Here is a 17,603-nt window from a genome sequence, read left to right on the forward strand (position 1 = left end):
TTTTGCTTAAAGTGATCAGATCACTCCAGTCTTTAAAGGGGTGGGGGTGGAAGATAATGTGAAATGGGTGGGGTAAATTGACGGCTTGCCTGATTCATTTTAGGGCTTACAGTAACTTACAGATTCAGGCTTGGCCCATTGGCTCTCTGCTAGTTTCTCTTTTTGTTCCTTTAAGAACAGAATTAGTGTTAAGACAATAAGACAATACTTTTCTTTTAGCAAACATGCCGCTGAGAGCTGCATAGAAATGGTGTCAGTTTCTTCGAGGAGGGGCATATTTCTCCATGAATTCCATCCATGGTGTGGCCTAGGTGAGTACGCTTAGCCCTTTTATTTTACATCTGAATGAATATGCATACGTTTGAACTGGGCTGTTGAAAGACCTTCCCATTTTCCTAAGAAAGGTAGCTTAGGGATTGGCAAATGTATTTGTGTGTGCTCCTTGGGAATGGCAATGAAGAAATTGAAACTGTCAAAATGGGGAAGTGATCGCTGTTCTGAATTAATTGTTCCCATGTCAAATTGCACGATTTTGTATAGGTCAGGAAACTGATGAATTCTTATTTATCTAGGGGTTTTTTTGTGTTACTCTGCAACATAACAATTAGATTGGGAGTCCAGTAGCACCCTAGATACCAACCAGATCTTCAGGGTATAAGTTTTTGAGAGTCACACCTGACTCTCAAGGTCACCTGGCCAAGTTCCATGGCAAAGTGGCATTTATGAACCTACTCTGACACTAACCACTATACCACATTGTCTCCGTGTTTTGCCTTCCGTGGCTGGACACAGAGAAAGGTAAAACTTGTCCCACCATGCCTGGCAATATGTGTGCATCAAACTGCAATTAAAGAAACAAAAGCCGGGCTAGTAAAAGAATCCCAAAGCTGGAAACTCGACATACAGGTGAGCGAAGAAGGTTAAAAACTAGTTAATAATTAATTCTGAAAGAATCCTCTCTGACAATCTGTAGGATTTAAGAGGGTGAGTCAGCAAACCTGTCTAGCTTTTTTGAAAAACCCAAGCAGCCCAATTTGGTGCACCAGAGGAAGAATGCTCAGCGCATCCCCCCCCCCGCCCCCCAGTGTGGTATGTCTCAGCAGGTTCAGGATTTTTATCCCCCCCCCCCCCCCCCCCATTTTTAAAGTCAGATATATTTACCTTGCCAAAACAAGAGGAATGTTCAACTGGTCTTTAGCCAGGGAAGGCTCAGTGAACAGGATAATATTTCAGTTCAGATTTACGGGAAGTTGTTTTTGTTGTGAGTAAAAAATCTGGTTTGGTGAGTTTGTGGGCTGGGAGTAGAGAGAGACAGCCTTGCTACTGTGAAGGGAAAAAACTGGGGTGGGGGGTGGGGGTGGAAGAGATAGAGAACAGACAGGCGTATAACATTTGCCCAAGAGTCACAGTTTTAGCCTGAGACACCCCCTCTGTCAGTAGGCAGGAAAACTTCACTTCTGAAAGCGGAATAGTTTAACTTTCCTGCATTATGTCTAATCAGGAATTTAGTTTAAGAGATTGCCTCCGATTAGCCCCATTTTAGCACTTTTGGAATGTGTGGTTTGGGCCAATGAGAGGGCTGGATTTTTTGCTCAGCTGGTTCCACTAATTGTAAGTTTCTCTCTGGACACATGTTCAGTCTTCAGAACATTCCCAAAGGCCAAGACTGAGCCGAGGGGGTTAAGGCTAAGAGAGATCTCTTGCAGCGAGTGGTATTGGAGGGAATTGCTCAACACTTCTCGTTTGAGCAGGCTGCTTTGAAAAAAAAAAGAGTATGAAGATGCATTAGGTTGCAAACCAGAAGTTCTTCCGTCTTCCTTTTGAACACTGCTAAATCTAGGGACTGCCTCCAGACGCACAATCCAGGTAGGTGAATTTTGCCCCTGCCGGCTTTCTGTTTTTTGGCTTTCCCCTCTTGAGCTGTTACCTTCTGGAGAGGACAAGTGACTTTTGAATGATTTTTTTTTTTGCAAGTTTTGAAAAAGGAACCTGACGGAACAGGCTGACTTGTTTGACTTGTAAGTGAATAAATCCATGATTGCCTTTTCCCTTGTGAACGTATAATTCAGACATGGGAGAATGAGCACCGGTGCCTCTATATTTTTTTTCAACAGCTCTTTGACGTTAGCCGGATAGGTAACTGTGTTGATTGTGCAAAATGCTATGCAAGTGTTTATTTATATATTTATTATACACACACAACATAGGACATCTTCAATGCAGTTGAAATCTTGCAGTGTAACTGGAAATGAGTCTACTGGTACCTTGTAAACCTCCCCTCAAAATTATCATTGTTCCAGCATCAGCTTTTGTGGACTAGAGCCCCTCTAGCATCGAGTCCATCTATAAGGTGCTGCTATGGCTACCCTTTCAGTATTATGATTCTACACATTTTTACTGGAAAGTAAGCCCTACTGAGTTCACTGGTAAGTTTTAGCCAAAGTAATCCATAGTCTTTTAAGATTTAAACATGGTAGGTTTATGTTTCACATTTGTGCTGGTGGGTGTAAATGGCAATAACTTGCTGCAATCCTGCAGTATGACAGTATTAGGCTTACTTGAGAGTAAGCCGCATTGGTAGTTGATGCCAAGAAAATATGCATACAATGTCGCTGTGAAATTCCGTTAATGGCAATGGGATTTCAACAGCCTCTGTGTAGGATTTTGACCCCTGTTAATTGGAATGTGTTGGTGTGTGACTGTTTTTCTTCGGAAAATGAATTTGTCCCCCACTTTGAAACTAAAAACGTGATTGGGAGAAGGCGAAGAACATTCTGTGTGTCAAGAGTTTGCCTTTTATTCTACCCTGCTTTGTTGGGCTTTCTGAAGTAATAATGGGTGGACCTCTGTGTAGAACTTGGCCGCCAAGGTGTTTTGAAACTAACAGTAGTGTCTTTTTCAAACCTTCTCCTGTTCTCCCCTTCTCCCCCCCCTCCCGCCCAAAAAAAAGTTATCTTGGACAGTCACACAGTGTATACTTTTTAAAAAGTCTGACACTGAGCGTGCATGATTTTAAGGGGAAACAAAACCATTGATTCTACCACAAAAATATGTAGCAAGTTAACTAGGAGTTCTGACTACTTCTCAGAGAATCTGCAACCTTTTTTTCCCCCCCAAAGCATGCATGCAAAAACTGCAGGTGCCGGATTGCAAGGGTGAAAGGTCGTCTGTGGTATGAAGCCGAGCCTGGTGTAAAACCAAGAACAAATGTACATAGTGAAGAAGGCAAATAAGATAAGAGCAGAAATATGCTGCTTGTGGGAATTTTTTAAAACCTGAATTCTTGCTGAACAGCTAGCAAGTGAGTTAAGTTGCTTTCTAGAGATGTGCCCTCCCTGGGCAAATCTTTTTCTCATATTCCACCCCCACGCATTATTTCATTTTCTGTTGCAAAAGTTAGCCAGAGGTAGCAGCACAAACGATCTGGAGAACTTGAATTTAAAGCATTAGAGTTTGTTCCCTCGGCTGGACGAAAGCCCCATTCAGACTCACGCGTTCTGGTGCAAACGATATATATGGGTTGAACTGCTGGCTGAAATACAAAGGGCTGTATTCTCATCCAGTCTACTTTCCGTCTCAACAGAGAGAAGCGGTTGTATGTATGAAGCGAACCAATAACATTACACTGCATGTTGGGAGGCCCAGTTATGGATTTCTCTCCTCCCTTGCGTCATCTTCTGTTTGCAACCAGATTAATGGGGTTATAGCAATGAACGGTTGGGTGGATGTAGAAATCTTTTAAAGGAGCTTTCTCCCAACTGAAGTAGGCTTTCCTCCAATTTAAGTGGCTCTTCCACTGGAAGCTAGGCTAGAGGAAGGCTTCAAACGCCAGTGGGTTGGGTTGAAGTTCCACCCATCAGCTGCACACGTCCTATAACAGTGATGGCGAACCTTTTTGAGACCGAGTGCCCAAATTGCAACCCAAACCCCACTTATTTATCGCAAAGTGCCAACCTGGCAATTTAACCTGAATGCTGAGGTTTTAGTTTTGAAAAAAAACTGTTGGCTCCCTCTTCCTCCGCCCCACCCGCTCGAGCAGGGGCCAGCCTGCTCTAGCCTCCGGCAAGTCCCACTCGCACCGCTCTGTGCCCTTCAAGCATCTCTGCCTCCTCTGCACCACCCGTCCCCCTCGGGCAGCAACCACCCGGAGCACAGGCACCAGGCCCGCCAGCCGAGTCTTCCCTGCTCACCGCGGTGCACACACATCGTGCTTAGTGGCCAAGGCCAGCCTAGATATGTGTGTGTGGGGTGTGTGATTTTCCGCCCCCCACATGATGAACTCTGCGCGTGTGTGCCCACAGAGAGGGCTCCGAGTGCCACCTCTGGCACCCGTGCCATAGGTTCGCCATCACTATCCTATAATGAGACTGGAGCCACTAAAGTTAAAGTTTATGGATCTAAGTATCTATTAAAACACACATCTGTGTTTGTGAAGGAGTATATATGTGGCTGATACTTTTTTTTGTACCCCAGGTGACTAGAAAGTCAACCTTGTTAATGGGTTCGCTGTGAACCTGGGAAAGCTCAGGCGTAATACTGTTTGCTTGAGTGTAAGGAAATTTGGTCCTTGACCCGCAGTGAGGCCAGCAGTCACCCTAGGGGTTGCTTCATGTCATTTTTCAAAAGTCAAGTTGGCATGAGAGTGAAAACTGAGATGCCCAGATTCCTGAGCTGCCTGCTTCCAAGAAGGAAAAAAAAGCCACCTCTCTTTGATTTTTAAAAACAATTTGTTCTGCTAATTGCTGGTAGAAAAAAATAGCTATTAATCTCCATGTAAAAAAAACACGTCGACTTTAAAAAGTGTTTCACCCCTGCCCCCCCCCCCGCTTAAAAGTTGGATTTTGAACCAACAACCCCCATCTTATGTATCTGTGTTTCTCATGCTTCAAATTTTATATACTGTATTTCCCACAAGCCACTAATCTGCGGACATTATCCCTTTCTATCCAGGGAATGGCTTTGACCATTCACTGCTTCACATCCTTGGTTTTGCCATGACCTTTTCTTAAGTTGAAGGGCAGGATGGAGAGATTTTAAACCTCTGGAGCTATATGAAACGACATTATAGTCCAAGACTCCTTTAACTTCAGGGATTTGGCTTCATTGTGTTCAGTTTCTTTGGATCACACTTATTATCAAATCTGTACTGCTTCTACTATGCTGTAAACAGGAGCAAGCTAAACATGATTGTGGGTGAATCTGCAGCCTCCAGACATGTATTTTAACTGCTGAAGTGACAGTGGAGGAATATAGGTTGATGCTAGGAACTCTTCATCTTTCCCCCATGCCAGTGCTCAAGTGGGAAATGCCTTCTTCCTTGGCTAATCTTAGCCATAGAAAGTGGGGTGTGGGGACTAGTACAACGCAGGTGCCTGTCTTTTTCCATTTCCACGCAGGGAAACTATGTGTGGGATATTAATCCCCCCTCCCAAGTACAGTGGTCCCGATCATTATTTCCTTTTCCTTCCACTGCTGCTTTTTGTAGCTAAGATACAGTCTAGGAACCTGATTGTGTGTTCCCAAAGTCCTCTAAACTTTAGGTATTGTAGTGACAATCTGCCACTGTAAAACTGTGATCTAACAATATTTGCTTGAAATGAAATAATGGGACTTAATTTGAGCACAGTACTGTATGTTTAACATGGGGTTGTATGTTTGTCTTTAGCTCCCTCTGTTAGAAGAGCCATCTCCAACATGATGCCCATTTGCTTCTTCTCCAAAGATTGTTTTCTTCAAAACAAACAGCCAGGTCTGTCTGTCTGTCTTTCACTAGAGTAGGAGGTGATTCAGACAAGCTAAGCAAACGTTAACCTTTGTCTTCAGGAAGTACCTATTTGGAAACAGCTGTTTCAATCATAGGAGGATACTTGGCTTAGAAGGACCATCTAATGTTTTGCAATTGGTCCTACATCTCCATGGCAGCCATTATGCTATGGCAGCCACTTCCTGAACTCAACATTCCAAAAGCACCTATAAGTTCAACAAAATCGGAGGCCCCAGTGGAGTGGCTTATAGGGCCGAACTAAGATCTAGGAGACCAAGGCGCGAATCCCCACTCTGCCATGGAAGCTTGCCAGATGACCTTGGGTCAGTCACACACTCTTGGCCTAACCTACCTCACAGGGTACTTGTAAGAATAAACTGAGGAGCGGAGGACAATGTATGTTCCCCAGCAGGGAGGAAAGCATGGTATAAATGAAGTAAATGACCTATGTGTTCCTGAGCCCATCTACTACTAAGAAGGAAAGACTTTAAAAATTTGTTGCATTTACTTCAAAGTAAATGTACTTGGATAAGGGTGCACGTCTGCCAGTCCTACAGCACGAATGATGAGAACATATTAAGTATATGTGCATCTTAAGTGAAGGGAGTTTATATCTGAAATCTGCTTATACTGTATGTTTTAACATCTGTCATATGAGAAGGGGTACACATGCAATCATCTTATTCCCTACACCCGTGGTGGCGAACCTTTGGCACTCCAGATGTTATGGACTACAATTCCCATCAACTCCTGCCAGTGTGGTCAATTGGCCATGCTGGCAGGGGCTGATGGGAATTGTAGTCCATAACATCTGGAGTGCCAAAGGTTCGCCACCACTGCCCTACACCCACCCACTCCGCCCTATATTGGGTTGCCAGTTTTGGAGTGGGAAATTCCTGGAGATTTGGGGGTGGAGCTTAGGATGGGCAGGATTTGGGCAGTCCCGGATTTACCTATAGGCTTGGCAGGCTGAAGCCTGGGGCCTCAAAATCTAGGTGAACTCTGGCCAAGGTGTATGATATTTTTGACACTGTCATAGGACTTTCTTACACAGGCTGTCATAATGCAGTGTAGTCTCTAAACAAATCTTCTGCAATTTTCCTTGCACTCCATTTCAGAATAATACCATCTTAAGCCAATAACTCAATAGTAGCATTGCTTTTTGTATTGATTTTGTCCTTCCAGGGGGATCGGGAGGGGCCTCAAAAGTAGCCTAGGGCCTCTCTTCATCTAACTCCAGCACTGGATTCCGGGGCTGGAAGGGCCTTATTGGGGTAGAACGCCATAAAGTTCACCTTCTAGAGCAGCCTTTTCTCCAGAGGTACTGATCTCTGCAATTCTGGGAGCTCTCAAGTCACCACCCAAGGCTCTTATGATGGGTACACCTAGCTCCTGCCATCTTTATCAAGGCTAAGTACAAAGTGAAAACGTAAAAGACAATAGAGGGAACATTTATGGAAGTTCTGTGTTATATATTTTTTTTCTTGACTAAAAACCATTACTCTTCTTTTAAACCGGGAGAGAAGCAAGTCCTCCCATGGTCAGTGAGAATAATCAAGATAACTGAACAATGTCCTCCCTGTGTCGGCCTAATCTTATCTGCGAATGTTGGTTTTATACATTCATTTTGTCTGTGATGGATTGGATTGAGTTCTACGATGTTTCTGTAAACATTTTAATCAGTTTTATTCTTCTTGGGTTTACATATCCTTTGTAACGTTTGTGGCAGAATGGCGAGTGGTTTGCGGCTGAAACCCCATTATTAAACAGGCCTCCTGTTTATCCAGTTTTCTAACATTCCAAGTAATTTTGCTCTCCTGCTTGTTCCCCCTCCTCACATACCCAGATAAACTGAGCAGAAGAGCTAGCATTGTTCAGCTTTCAGGGGGCAGTTATTTACTGGGATCCTAGTCATATGGATTGCTCCATCTTTGCTGAAGGCAGACAAAATTCTCCAGATTCTGTCTTCTCTTATCACCACACAGCCAGTCAATGAGGACTCTCTGGGGTTTTTTTTTTGTTTGTTGGGAGGGACTGCAGGTAGAAAGATCGAGATTCTGTGTACCAGACCTTGTGAAGGAGGTTTGCTTTGCCAAATCAGCACGCTTGCTTTAAATTATAGCCTCAGTCCTCCAGTATTTCCTTTCCCAGAATGTTGAGTTTAAGAATCTACCTGGCACAAGTTTCCCTAAGCAAACAGATGGACTCATTTACTATTGATTTCACTACTTCAAACCATTGGTAGCTCCTGTGTAGGTCTGGATGCAAAGACTTTGCAAATGTATCCACATTAGGGATTCCAGTCTGCGAGTGATACCTAAGGATCCCTGGAATTATAGCTCATCTCCAGACTACAGAGATGAGTTTTCCTGACAAAAATGGACACCGGGGTGGGGGTGGGGAGTGTGGGGGAGTGTGGGGAAAATTCCCTTTCCCCATGGAATTGGATATCACTTCCACATATTTGCCTCACTTCCAAATGAGGCTTCAAAGAAACTAATTTTGCACACGCAAAATAATGCGTTTTCAAACCACTTTAACAACTGTTTGCAAGTGGATTTTGCTATTCCGCACAGCTTCAAAGAGCACTGAAAGCAGTTTGAAAGTGTTAGCATCAGCAATGTATAAGCTGACTAATAAGTTATTTTCAGTTTCACGAGCTTTCACCTGCTTACACTGAACACCTTCCTTAACTAACTTTGCCATGTAAAAAGGATTTGCAGTGAGTTCCTTTGGCTTATATGGTAACAATGAATTTTTAAAAAATGCCTTGACTGGGGTATTTTGTCGGTAAGAATTCCAGATTTTAATTGTGGATGATACGCAAGGACACAAAATAATCCAAGTTTACTAGGAAGTGAAAATAATACCTACAGGTTTCTTCACACATGTAAATCTTATGCCTCACAGCTATATTTAATAAAATAGTCTAAAGGTACAATTAAATCAAAGTTACACAAGATCAGGTTGACTTGGTTTTAGTGGGAGTGACATTGTTATATTTATAATTATGGTCTATAAGTAATTTTAAAGTTTTTATGGGCAGATTTTTCTGTGGGGCATGTGACAATAGGGCACAGGTGTCAAACTCATGGCCCTCCAGATGTTATGGACTACAGTTCCCATCATCCCTTGCCATGATCATGCTGCCAGGGGATGATGGGAACTGTAGTCCATAACATCTGGAGGGCTGCGAGTTTGACACCTATGCAATAGGGCAAGCTCTTGAGCCCACCATAAAGTTAGGCAGTGATAATACTAGAGTGGCCAGGTCTCCCCTGGCCACCAATGGAGCGTGACAGGGTAGGATTTCCAGTTCCTGGTTGGGAACCTCTGGAAATTTGGGGATGGAGCCTACGAAGGAGAGAGACAATGCCACAGAGTCCATCCTCCACAGTATCCATTTCCTACAGGGGAACTGACCTCTGTGGTCTCGAAAGGAGCTGTAATTCTGGGCATCCCCGAGGGGCCGCATGAAGACTGGCATCCCGTGCCACATTTAGATGAAGAGAGGCTGTAGCCTATTCTGCTTGTGAGGCCCCTTGCAATCCGCCACCCTCACGACTAGAGGAAGATGGAAGAGTGTTATTGTTTTTTAAAACGAGTAAAGCCGAGGGTGATGGCGGGTGCTTCAAATTCTGCAATTCAGAATTGCTCCTCTAAAGGACAGAGGTTGTTATTGTCAAATATCGTAGTGAAAATTACTGAAGGGTTGTTTGGAGACTACAGGGCATTATAACAGCACGTGTAAGACAGGCCTTATGACAGTGACGAAAATATTATGTGCCTTGGCTGGAAACCCGCTAGATTTTGAGGCCCCAGGCTTCAGCCTGCCATACCTATAGGCAAATCTGGCACTGCTGACATCCCTAGGTAGCACTCACTTACTTGGATTGTCTGGACACTAGGTAGCATTCATTTACTTGGATTGTCCGGACACTAGGTAGCACTCACTTACTTGGATTGTCCGGACACTAGGTAGCACTCACTTCCTTGGATTGTCCGGACACTAGGTAGCACTCACTTCCTTGGATTGTCCGGACACTAGGTAGCACTCACTTCCTTGGATTGTCCGGACACTAGGTAGCACTCACTTCCTTGGATTGTCCGGACATTAGGTAGCACTCACTTACTTGGATTGTCCGGACACTAGGTAGCATTCATTTACTTGGATTGTCCGGACACTAGGTAGCATTGATTTACTTGGATTGTCCGGACACTAGGTAGCATTGATTTACTTGGATTGTCCGGACACTAGGTAGCACTCACTTCCTTGGATTGTCCAGACACTAGGTAGCACTCACTTCCTTGGATTGTCCAGACACTAGGTAGCACTCACTTCCTTGGATTGTTCGGACATTAGGTAGCACTCACTTCCTTGGATTGTCCGGACACTAGGTAGCACTCACTTCCTTGGATTGTCCGGACATTAGGTAGCATTCATTTACTTGGATTGTCCGGACACTAGGTAGCACTCACTTCCTTGGATTGTCCGGACACTAGGTAGCACTCACTTCCTTGGATTGTCTGGCCACTAGGTAGCACTCACTTCCTTGGATTGTCCAGACACTAGGTAGCACTCACTTCCTTGGATTGTCTGGCCACTAGGTAGCACTCACTTCCTTGGATTGTCCGGACACTAGGTAGCACTCACTTCCTTGGATTGTCCGGCCCCTAAGTAGCACTCACTTCCTTGGATTGTCCGGACACTAGGTAGCACTCACTTACTTGGATTGTCCGGACACTAGGTAGCACTCACTTCCTTGGATTGTCCGGACACTAGGTAGCACTCACTTCCTTGGATTGTCCGGACACTAGGTAGCACTCCCTTACTTGGATTGTCCGGACACTAGGTAGCACTCACTTCCTTGGATTGTCCGGCCACTAGGTAGCACCCACTTTCTTGGATTGTCCGGACACTAGGTAGCACTCACTTACTTGGATTGTCCGGACACTAGGTAGCACTCACTTACTTGGACTTTCTGGTGGGCTAACTAGGACTGACCCTCCTTAGCTTCTGAGATCTGTTGAGGTAGGACCAGCTGAGCCATCCAGCTCAGGGCACGTGCTCCCATTCCCTCTCTAAATACTCATCTCTATTTACTACTCCCCCCCCGCCCCGCCCCCCCGCCCCCCGGTGTTCCTATTTCTGTAACTTGGCTTTTTCTTTCATTATTGATCTGTGCACTTCCTTCCTCATTAAAAAAAAAATTTTTTTACCACCTCAGAGATGTCTTTCCACTTTTTTGGCCATCTCCCCACTGTTCTTTATGAAATTCACAGTAGTAATACTGAAGATTTTCAACTTTCTCAGCCAGTCATCCAGAGGTGGGATCCAGCAGGTTCTCACAGGTTTCCGAGAGTAGGTTACTAATTATTTGTGTGTGCCGAGAGGGGGTTACTAGTTGGTGATTTTGCCACGTGATTTTTGCCTTAGTTACGCCCCTCCTCTCAGCAGTAGCGCGCAGAACTTGAAGCAGTCTAGCAGGAGGTGCACCGGCGTGCGTGGCAACCTGCTCCTGCGTGCATTCGTTTCCCGCCCAAGGCCCGGCGCAGGGGCTGCGTCCTTGCCACAGCCCCACCCAGGAATGCCCCGCCCCCAGAATGCCTCGCCCAGTCCCATTGGCACTACGCCACGGTTTGATTCCCACCACCATGGGAACCTGTTACTAAAATTTTTGGATCCCACCACTGCAGTCATCACAAAGTGAGTCTCAGATGAAAATGGGGTGTGCAGATTAGCGAGCAGACTGCTGTGGGCGAGAAAAAATGATGCTGTTAGTCTTTGAATTCAGGGAACATTCTTCTCCCATCTTCATCCCCAGAGTTGACAAAGTTTACAAATATTTGGTTGGCTATCCCTCCCACAGAACTGTTGTCGGGAAGAGGCTGAAATCGACATCATGCACAGTATGTTACAGATGTATGGCCTACTCCAAAATTCTTGTTCGAGGGATGTGGAGAAAAAAGCCCTCTCCTCTCTCTTTCTCGTTGTGGTATTGTATATGTTTGGGGGCTGTGACCAGTGGTGGGATCCAAAAATTTTAGTAACAGGTTCCCATGGTGGTGGGATTCAAACTGTGGTGTAGCACCAATGGGGCCGGGTGTGGCACGACGGGGACATGGCTGGGCATTCCGGGGGCGTGGCATTCCTGGGTGGGGCTGTGGCAAGGACGCAGCCGCTGCGCCGGTCCTTGGGTGGAATACGAATGCATGCAGGCGCAGGCTGCCACGCACGCCGGTGCTCCTCCTGCTAGACTGCTTCAAGTTCTGTGCGCTACTGCTGAGAGGAGGGGCGTAACTAAGGCAAAAATCATGTGGCAAAATCACCAATTAGTAACCCCCTCTTGGCACACACAAATAATTAGTAACCTACTCTTGGGAACCTGTGAGAACCTGCTGGATCCCACCTCTGGCTGTGACCCCTATGGCAAAGGGCATGGGTCCCCAGACTTTTGCAGCCTGTGGGTACCTTTGGAATTCTGACAAAGAAATGGCGGCCACAGTCACAAAATGGCTGCAGCTGGAGGAAGGGTGCCCACTGCATTCACAGCAGCTAAAGGCTTTTCTCCCTCTTCCTGTTTCAGGGCTACTGATGTGTTAAAAGTAATGACAATATGGCAGGGACTGAGAGGATTTGTAGTCCATGAACATCTGGAGAGCCACAGGTTGCAGACCCCTGCTCTAGGCAATGTGGAGGGCCATGGCAGCCCCCCCACTAGTGAATGTACCCCTCCATTGGGGTAAGTGCCCCAGGGAGGGAAATCTGCTGGCGTAGGGCCCGCTGTCTCCACAACTCCATCCCCTCGAATTGGGTCATTAATGCTGTTACAGAAACAAATAGTTGGCTTTGCAAATCTCTCAATGTTTGGGGCACCAGCTAGTCAAATGCTACCTTTTCACCAACTTTTCTGCCTTCTATCCTGCATCGAACGACTGTTGAAATGCATTGCACGCCTTTCTAAAGTATCTTTCCATGTAGAATCTGAGGTACAGAATAGGAGGTTTAAATGGTATCACAGTGGAGAATAGGCTCCCTTTTCCCACCCATTAGACAATAGGGTAGATAAACCATGGCAGTCATGCTTACACAAAAAGGGAGTTGAATAGCCTCTCTGTGAACTGAAGTTCTGATTTTGCAACCTTGAAAAAAGCTTTGCTCTGTACCTTTGGAGAGAGCTTGGGGGTTTCCTATATCTTTAGATGGTTCAGCCTGACAGCTTGCTGTGAGTGATGGGAAAATGTATTTCAAAACAGCATTTCTTGAAACTGGCAGTTTTCAACTTCCCTCTGAAGTCTGTACAATTTGACCCAAGTAAATGAAGGCCCGTTTATATACCTAGTTGTTCACTGTTTTTCTATACTGTTTTTCTTCATGGTTCAAACCAGTTTACAATTAAATAACAAAATTGAACCCAGCCAGAACTCTGACATATTAAAACATTCACATAGTGAAACCTAATTGAAAACTAAGTAAGGCCCCTTCCGCACACGCAAAATAATGCGTTTTCAAACCACTTTCACAACTGTTTGCAAGTGGATTTTGCTATTCCGCACAGCTTTAAAGAGCACTGAAAGCAGTTTGAAAGTGCATTATTCTGCATGTGCGGAATGAGCCTTAGTGAACTCCCCCCAGAACAATAATCTTACACTGTTGCCATCTCTTTCCCCTCTCCATTCCCAATATTCTTCTCCATTCTTGAGTGAATATAGGTGATCTTCTCAAGTTAATTGTAGATCTCCCTTAGGATTCCCAGTCCAGCAATGAGATTTGCATGTAGATCATATTGCAGTGTTTACTTGGATGCAAGATTGTTTGTATTGATAATATATGGTTTGAGCAAAGAGGTGGCAGCGCGTTATTTTCCAGAAAACGTCTGTATCTACCAACAGCCTTTAATGTCAACTGCTTTTGAAGGAGTTTTGTGTCTGAAACTCGCTGGGCTTGAGCAGCTCATTGACTGTAGCAAAAATATGAGCATCTGGGATCAGTACTGAAACATCAGATGCTGACTCAGGCGGAGGACTTGTTGCTGGGAAGATTTGGATGACATGTGCGATTGGATCTGCTTGGGTGTTTCCACAGATGGAAGGATTTGTTTCTACAGAGAGCAGCTTTCTCAATTCCCCCTTCCAACAGCAAACATCTTCCTGTCCATAAAAATGCTTCCGAGTACATGAGCCATGTAATAGACATCTATAGCTGGTACACACCGTTTAAAATAAAGTTGGATGAAATTAAGAGTTTGATACAGCTCGGCAGGTGTGCAACAGTCTTCCATGGGTAAATATTAATATGGTCAAAATTCATGGAAAAATAAATGAGAGACTTAAGACCAACATGTTATCGTAGCACGTGATTCTGTGGACCGTGTCTTGTATTGAAGGCAGGACTGCTGTTTATTTCAGCTGCAGTAGTATACACAACATCATAGGTGTCAAACTCGTGGCCCTCCAGATGTTATGGATGACAGTTCCCATCATCCCCTGCCAGCATCATGCTGGCAGGAGATGATGGGAACTGTAGTCCATAACATCTGGAGGGCCACAAGTTTGACATCTGTGCACAACATGATCAAAATGGTATGTTACACCGTGTGACCATAGCCCACTCTTTTTCGGTCAGTGTGATCCCTAACAGGTTGGAACTGTTCAGGGTAGCCAACAGTGCAGGGTAGGCTAGATTAGAAAAGGATGAAGTGACTATCTCAAACAGCAGTGGGGGTTTTAACGACTTAAGTAATGGGTCACTTCCTTTCTCCCTAGCACTGCCTTTCTCCCTAGTCTAGTAATGGGTCACTTCCTTTCTCCCTAGCACTTCCTTTCTCCCTAGTCTAGTAATTGGTCACTTCCTTTCTCCCTAGCACTTCCTTTCTCCCTAGGGTCTATGGGTTGAGGATATGGGTACCTGCTTCACTCAGTCAAGCAAGAGTGAACTGCTGAAGTCACATATCTGGAATCACATGAGCTTCTGGAAAGCTCTCCTTTCTTCATCCAGTAAAAGAGGAGAGACAGTCACAGATAAACTGTGCAGACACCCAAACTGATCAGTTGCACAGAGAGAGTTTGCAGTTCCTATGTTTAGTGTAACTTTATTTGTTATCTAGTAAAGCTCTACAAAACAACTTGCAGCTCTGCCCTATTATTTACTGTAGTAACTCATTGCAAAGCAAGAAGCCTTCAAGCAGCTTGGCCCACAAGTGAGGAGGCTGTTGGTCAGTTCTGGCTGTTTGGTCAAAAAGAGAAGGGGGTGGTGCAGATTCTGTCCCTTATCCAGAGGTGGGATCCAGCAGGTTCTCATCAGTTCCCGAGAGTGGGTTACTAATTATTTGTGTGTGCCGAGAGGGGGTTACTAAATGGGTCTGCTTTTCCTTTAGAAATTCCATTAGGTCCAAAAATCATAAAGTCCTGTTGTTTCCTATGTGACTGGTTAGCGAAGGTAGAAAACGGATAATTCTCCCTGTTGGGCTGTTTTAAAAACATGTTTAGAGATATGGTAAAGTTCCTTGTTTAAGGAAAGTATCCTTCCTTTGATTTCTAGAAACAAAATTAAGTATTTGAAAGTATTAAGTATTTGACAGGCAGTCAATTCGAGGAGAAGTAGTTGTTTCTGTTGGCAGTAGACAATAGGACTTGCTATAATGAGTTTAAATTATGGACAGAAAGATACCAGCTGGAAATTGGGAACTTTTTTTTTACAGTAAGAGTTTTTTACAGTAACAGAGAAATTATTAATGCCCCGTCCCCGGAATGCCCAGCCACGCCCCCGTCGTGCCCCGCCCAGCCCCATTGGCGCTACGCCACTGTTTGAATCCCACCCCCATGGGAACCTGTTACTAAAACTTTTGGATCCCACCACTGCCCTTATCCCTTATATAGCTAGCCCTCACCCCTCCACCCTGATCCTCCTGTGGAAGCAAATCATGTAGGGATGCCAATTTCCAGGTGGGACCTGGAGATCCCCTGGCATTAGAGTACATCTCCAGGCCACAGAGATCATTTCCTCTGGAGAAAATGGATGCTTTGGAGAGTGGCCTTTGTGTCATTAGCCCCCCGAGGTCCCTGTCCTCACCAGGTTCCACTTGCAGATCTCGAGATGTTTTGCAACCCTGTGGCCACGAGGACGTTGCAATCCTAGAATCATGTCCCTTCCCAGTATCCCTTTGAGTTGAGAATTCAGGAGATTGCTGTCATAGTGCCTCCTCAACCACAATTACCAATATGGTGCTCAGAGGAACTTGGCTTTGTTTGCCAGATGGAAATGTGTTGATGATTTACCTGCACTTTTGTAGACACACGTGAGTACAGCCCCAGCTCATTATTATTAGTGTATTAGACTGTTACAAAAGAAAAATCCCTATTTTTTTTACTATTTACCCTCAAGTTTGACATATGGTATGCTTCTACCTGCAACGTAGCTCTGTTTTTCTTATTCCTAGGGCTGCTGGGTACAAGAAGGTGAAACTGTGGTTTGTCCTTTTCCCTACCTCTATACAGTGCCAAAATGCTCAGTAAAATAACTGGGCTGAACTGGAGCAAGAGCAGTTAAAAAATATTAAGTTCAACATTTATTTAGCAATGATCTTGTCAGAGAAGGGCTTTAGTCCAAACGGATAATACTCAAAACTGCCCTTCCTGTGTGGGATTTACATTTTTTCTAAGTTGAATAAGACTTCTTAATTGGGGGGTGGGGGCAGAAAAAGCCCCCCCCCCCCAGTCCATTCTTTCCCTAACTGTATGCAATTAAGAATATTATTAACAGACTTGGCCACACAGGAAGCACGCAGTATTCTCTGTCTCCTAGGAAGTCACTGGCGACTCAGACTCTGAAGCCTTAAAACACTTTATGACCAGTGTGACTCACAATCAGAATGGATTTTGCTCCTATTCCGGATAGGAAAACCTGACCATTTTGTCTAGGTCGTATGCTGAATATATTTGCTGCTATTATTGACATTAGTAAAGGAGCTCACAGTGGCTTATGTCAAGGGAGAGAATCAGGCAGGTTTAGAGTCGGGCTGTTGTGGGCTTTTTGGGCTATGTGGCTGTGGTTTGCTAGTTTTTGCTCCTAATGTTTCGCCTGCATCTATGACTGGCATCTTCAGAGGTATGTCACAGTAGGATGTGTTTCTCTCCTTGGGGCATTGTGGCTTATTAAGAGTCTTGGCCGCACAGGAAGTTCAGTTCCCCTGTTAGCCAAGTAGGTATGTTGCAGGTAGATATGTTTGGCATCGCATCAAAATGCGTATATAGTAGGGTGACCATCCGTCCCTATTTTCGCGGGACACTCACGCTTTTGCGTAGAGTGTCCCGCGTCCCGCTGGGCTTATGCCATTGTCCCGATTACGGACAATGGTCCCAGCAGCACACTGCCTTTATTGGCGGCTCCCCAGTCAGGAAGCAGAGCAGAAGGTACTGCAGCAGCAGCGGAGTGTCTTCTGGGGCTTCCCTGTTTCTGACTGAAGCGCGCCGTCCTGCCTTTAACTCCTCTTGATTGATGGCGTGGGCTTCTGGGAACGTTTGCAGCCCTGTCACAGGGTGACAAGCGGCTAATACTTTCCAGCATGACCCATAAGCTTTAGGCTTCTGAAGACTTGCCATTTGCCGCCTTGTCACAGAGCTGACAAGCGACAAAGCATAGCTTCCGATGTCTCTGACAGCAGCGTGGAACTTCTGAAGGCTTGCTTGCCGTTTGCCGCCCTGTCACAGAGCGACAAGCGGCACAACAAACTTCGTGTGCTTCTCGCAGCAGCAGCAGCATACTGCGATCGCTTCCCCGTCCCAGAATGGAAAGGTGACCATCTGGTCACCTTAGTATATAGAGAAGTCAGGAGTAGGT

The 17,603-nt window shown here is 45.1% G+C and overlaps 1 protein-coding gene across 5 annotated transcripts in view; it reads left to right on the forward strand.

Moving 5' to 3' along the window:
• The first annotated feature begins 295 nt into the window (after nucleotides 1–295).
• The window catches only part of RBM47 (RNA binding motif protein 47), a 98,528-nt gene continuing 81,220 nt past the window's right edge, over nucleotides 296–17,603 (forward strand). For 3 of the 5 annotated variants that reach the window (XM_048510008.1, XM_048510009.1, XM_048510014.1), the window contains exon 1: nucleotides 296–311. In XM_048510008.1, coding sequence (XP_048365965.1) covers nucleotides 298–311 — 14 coding nt within the window. In that variant the 5' untranslated portion in view covers nucleotides 296–297. Of the gene's footprint in view, nucleotides 312–1,507; nucleotides 1,867–1,917; nucleotides 2,019–17,603 lie in introns of those variants that run through there. The other 2 variants (XM_048510010.1, XM_048510013.1) reach the window with 2 other exon arrangements.

Source organism: Sphaerodactylus townsendi, linkage group LG10 (assembly GCF_021028975.2).
Source record: "Sphaerodactylus townsendi isolate TG3544 linkage group LG10, MPM_Stown_v2.3, whole genome shotgun sequence".
NCBI classification, from domain to species: Eukaryota; Metazoa; Chordata; class Lepidosauria; order Squamata; family Sphaerodactylidae; genus Sphaerodactylus; species Sphaerodactylus townsendi.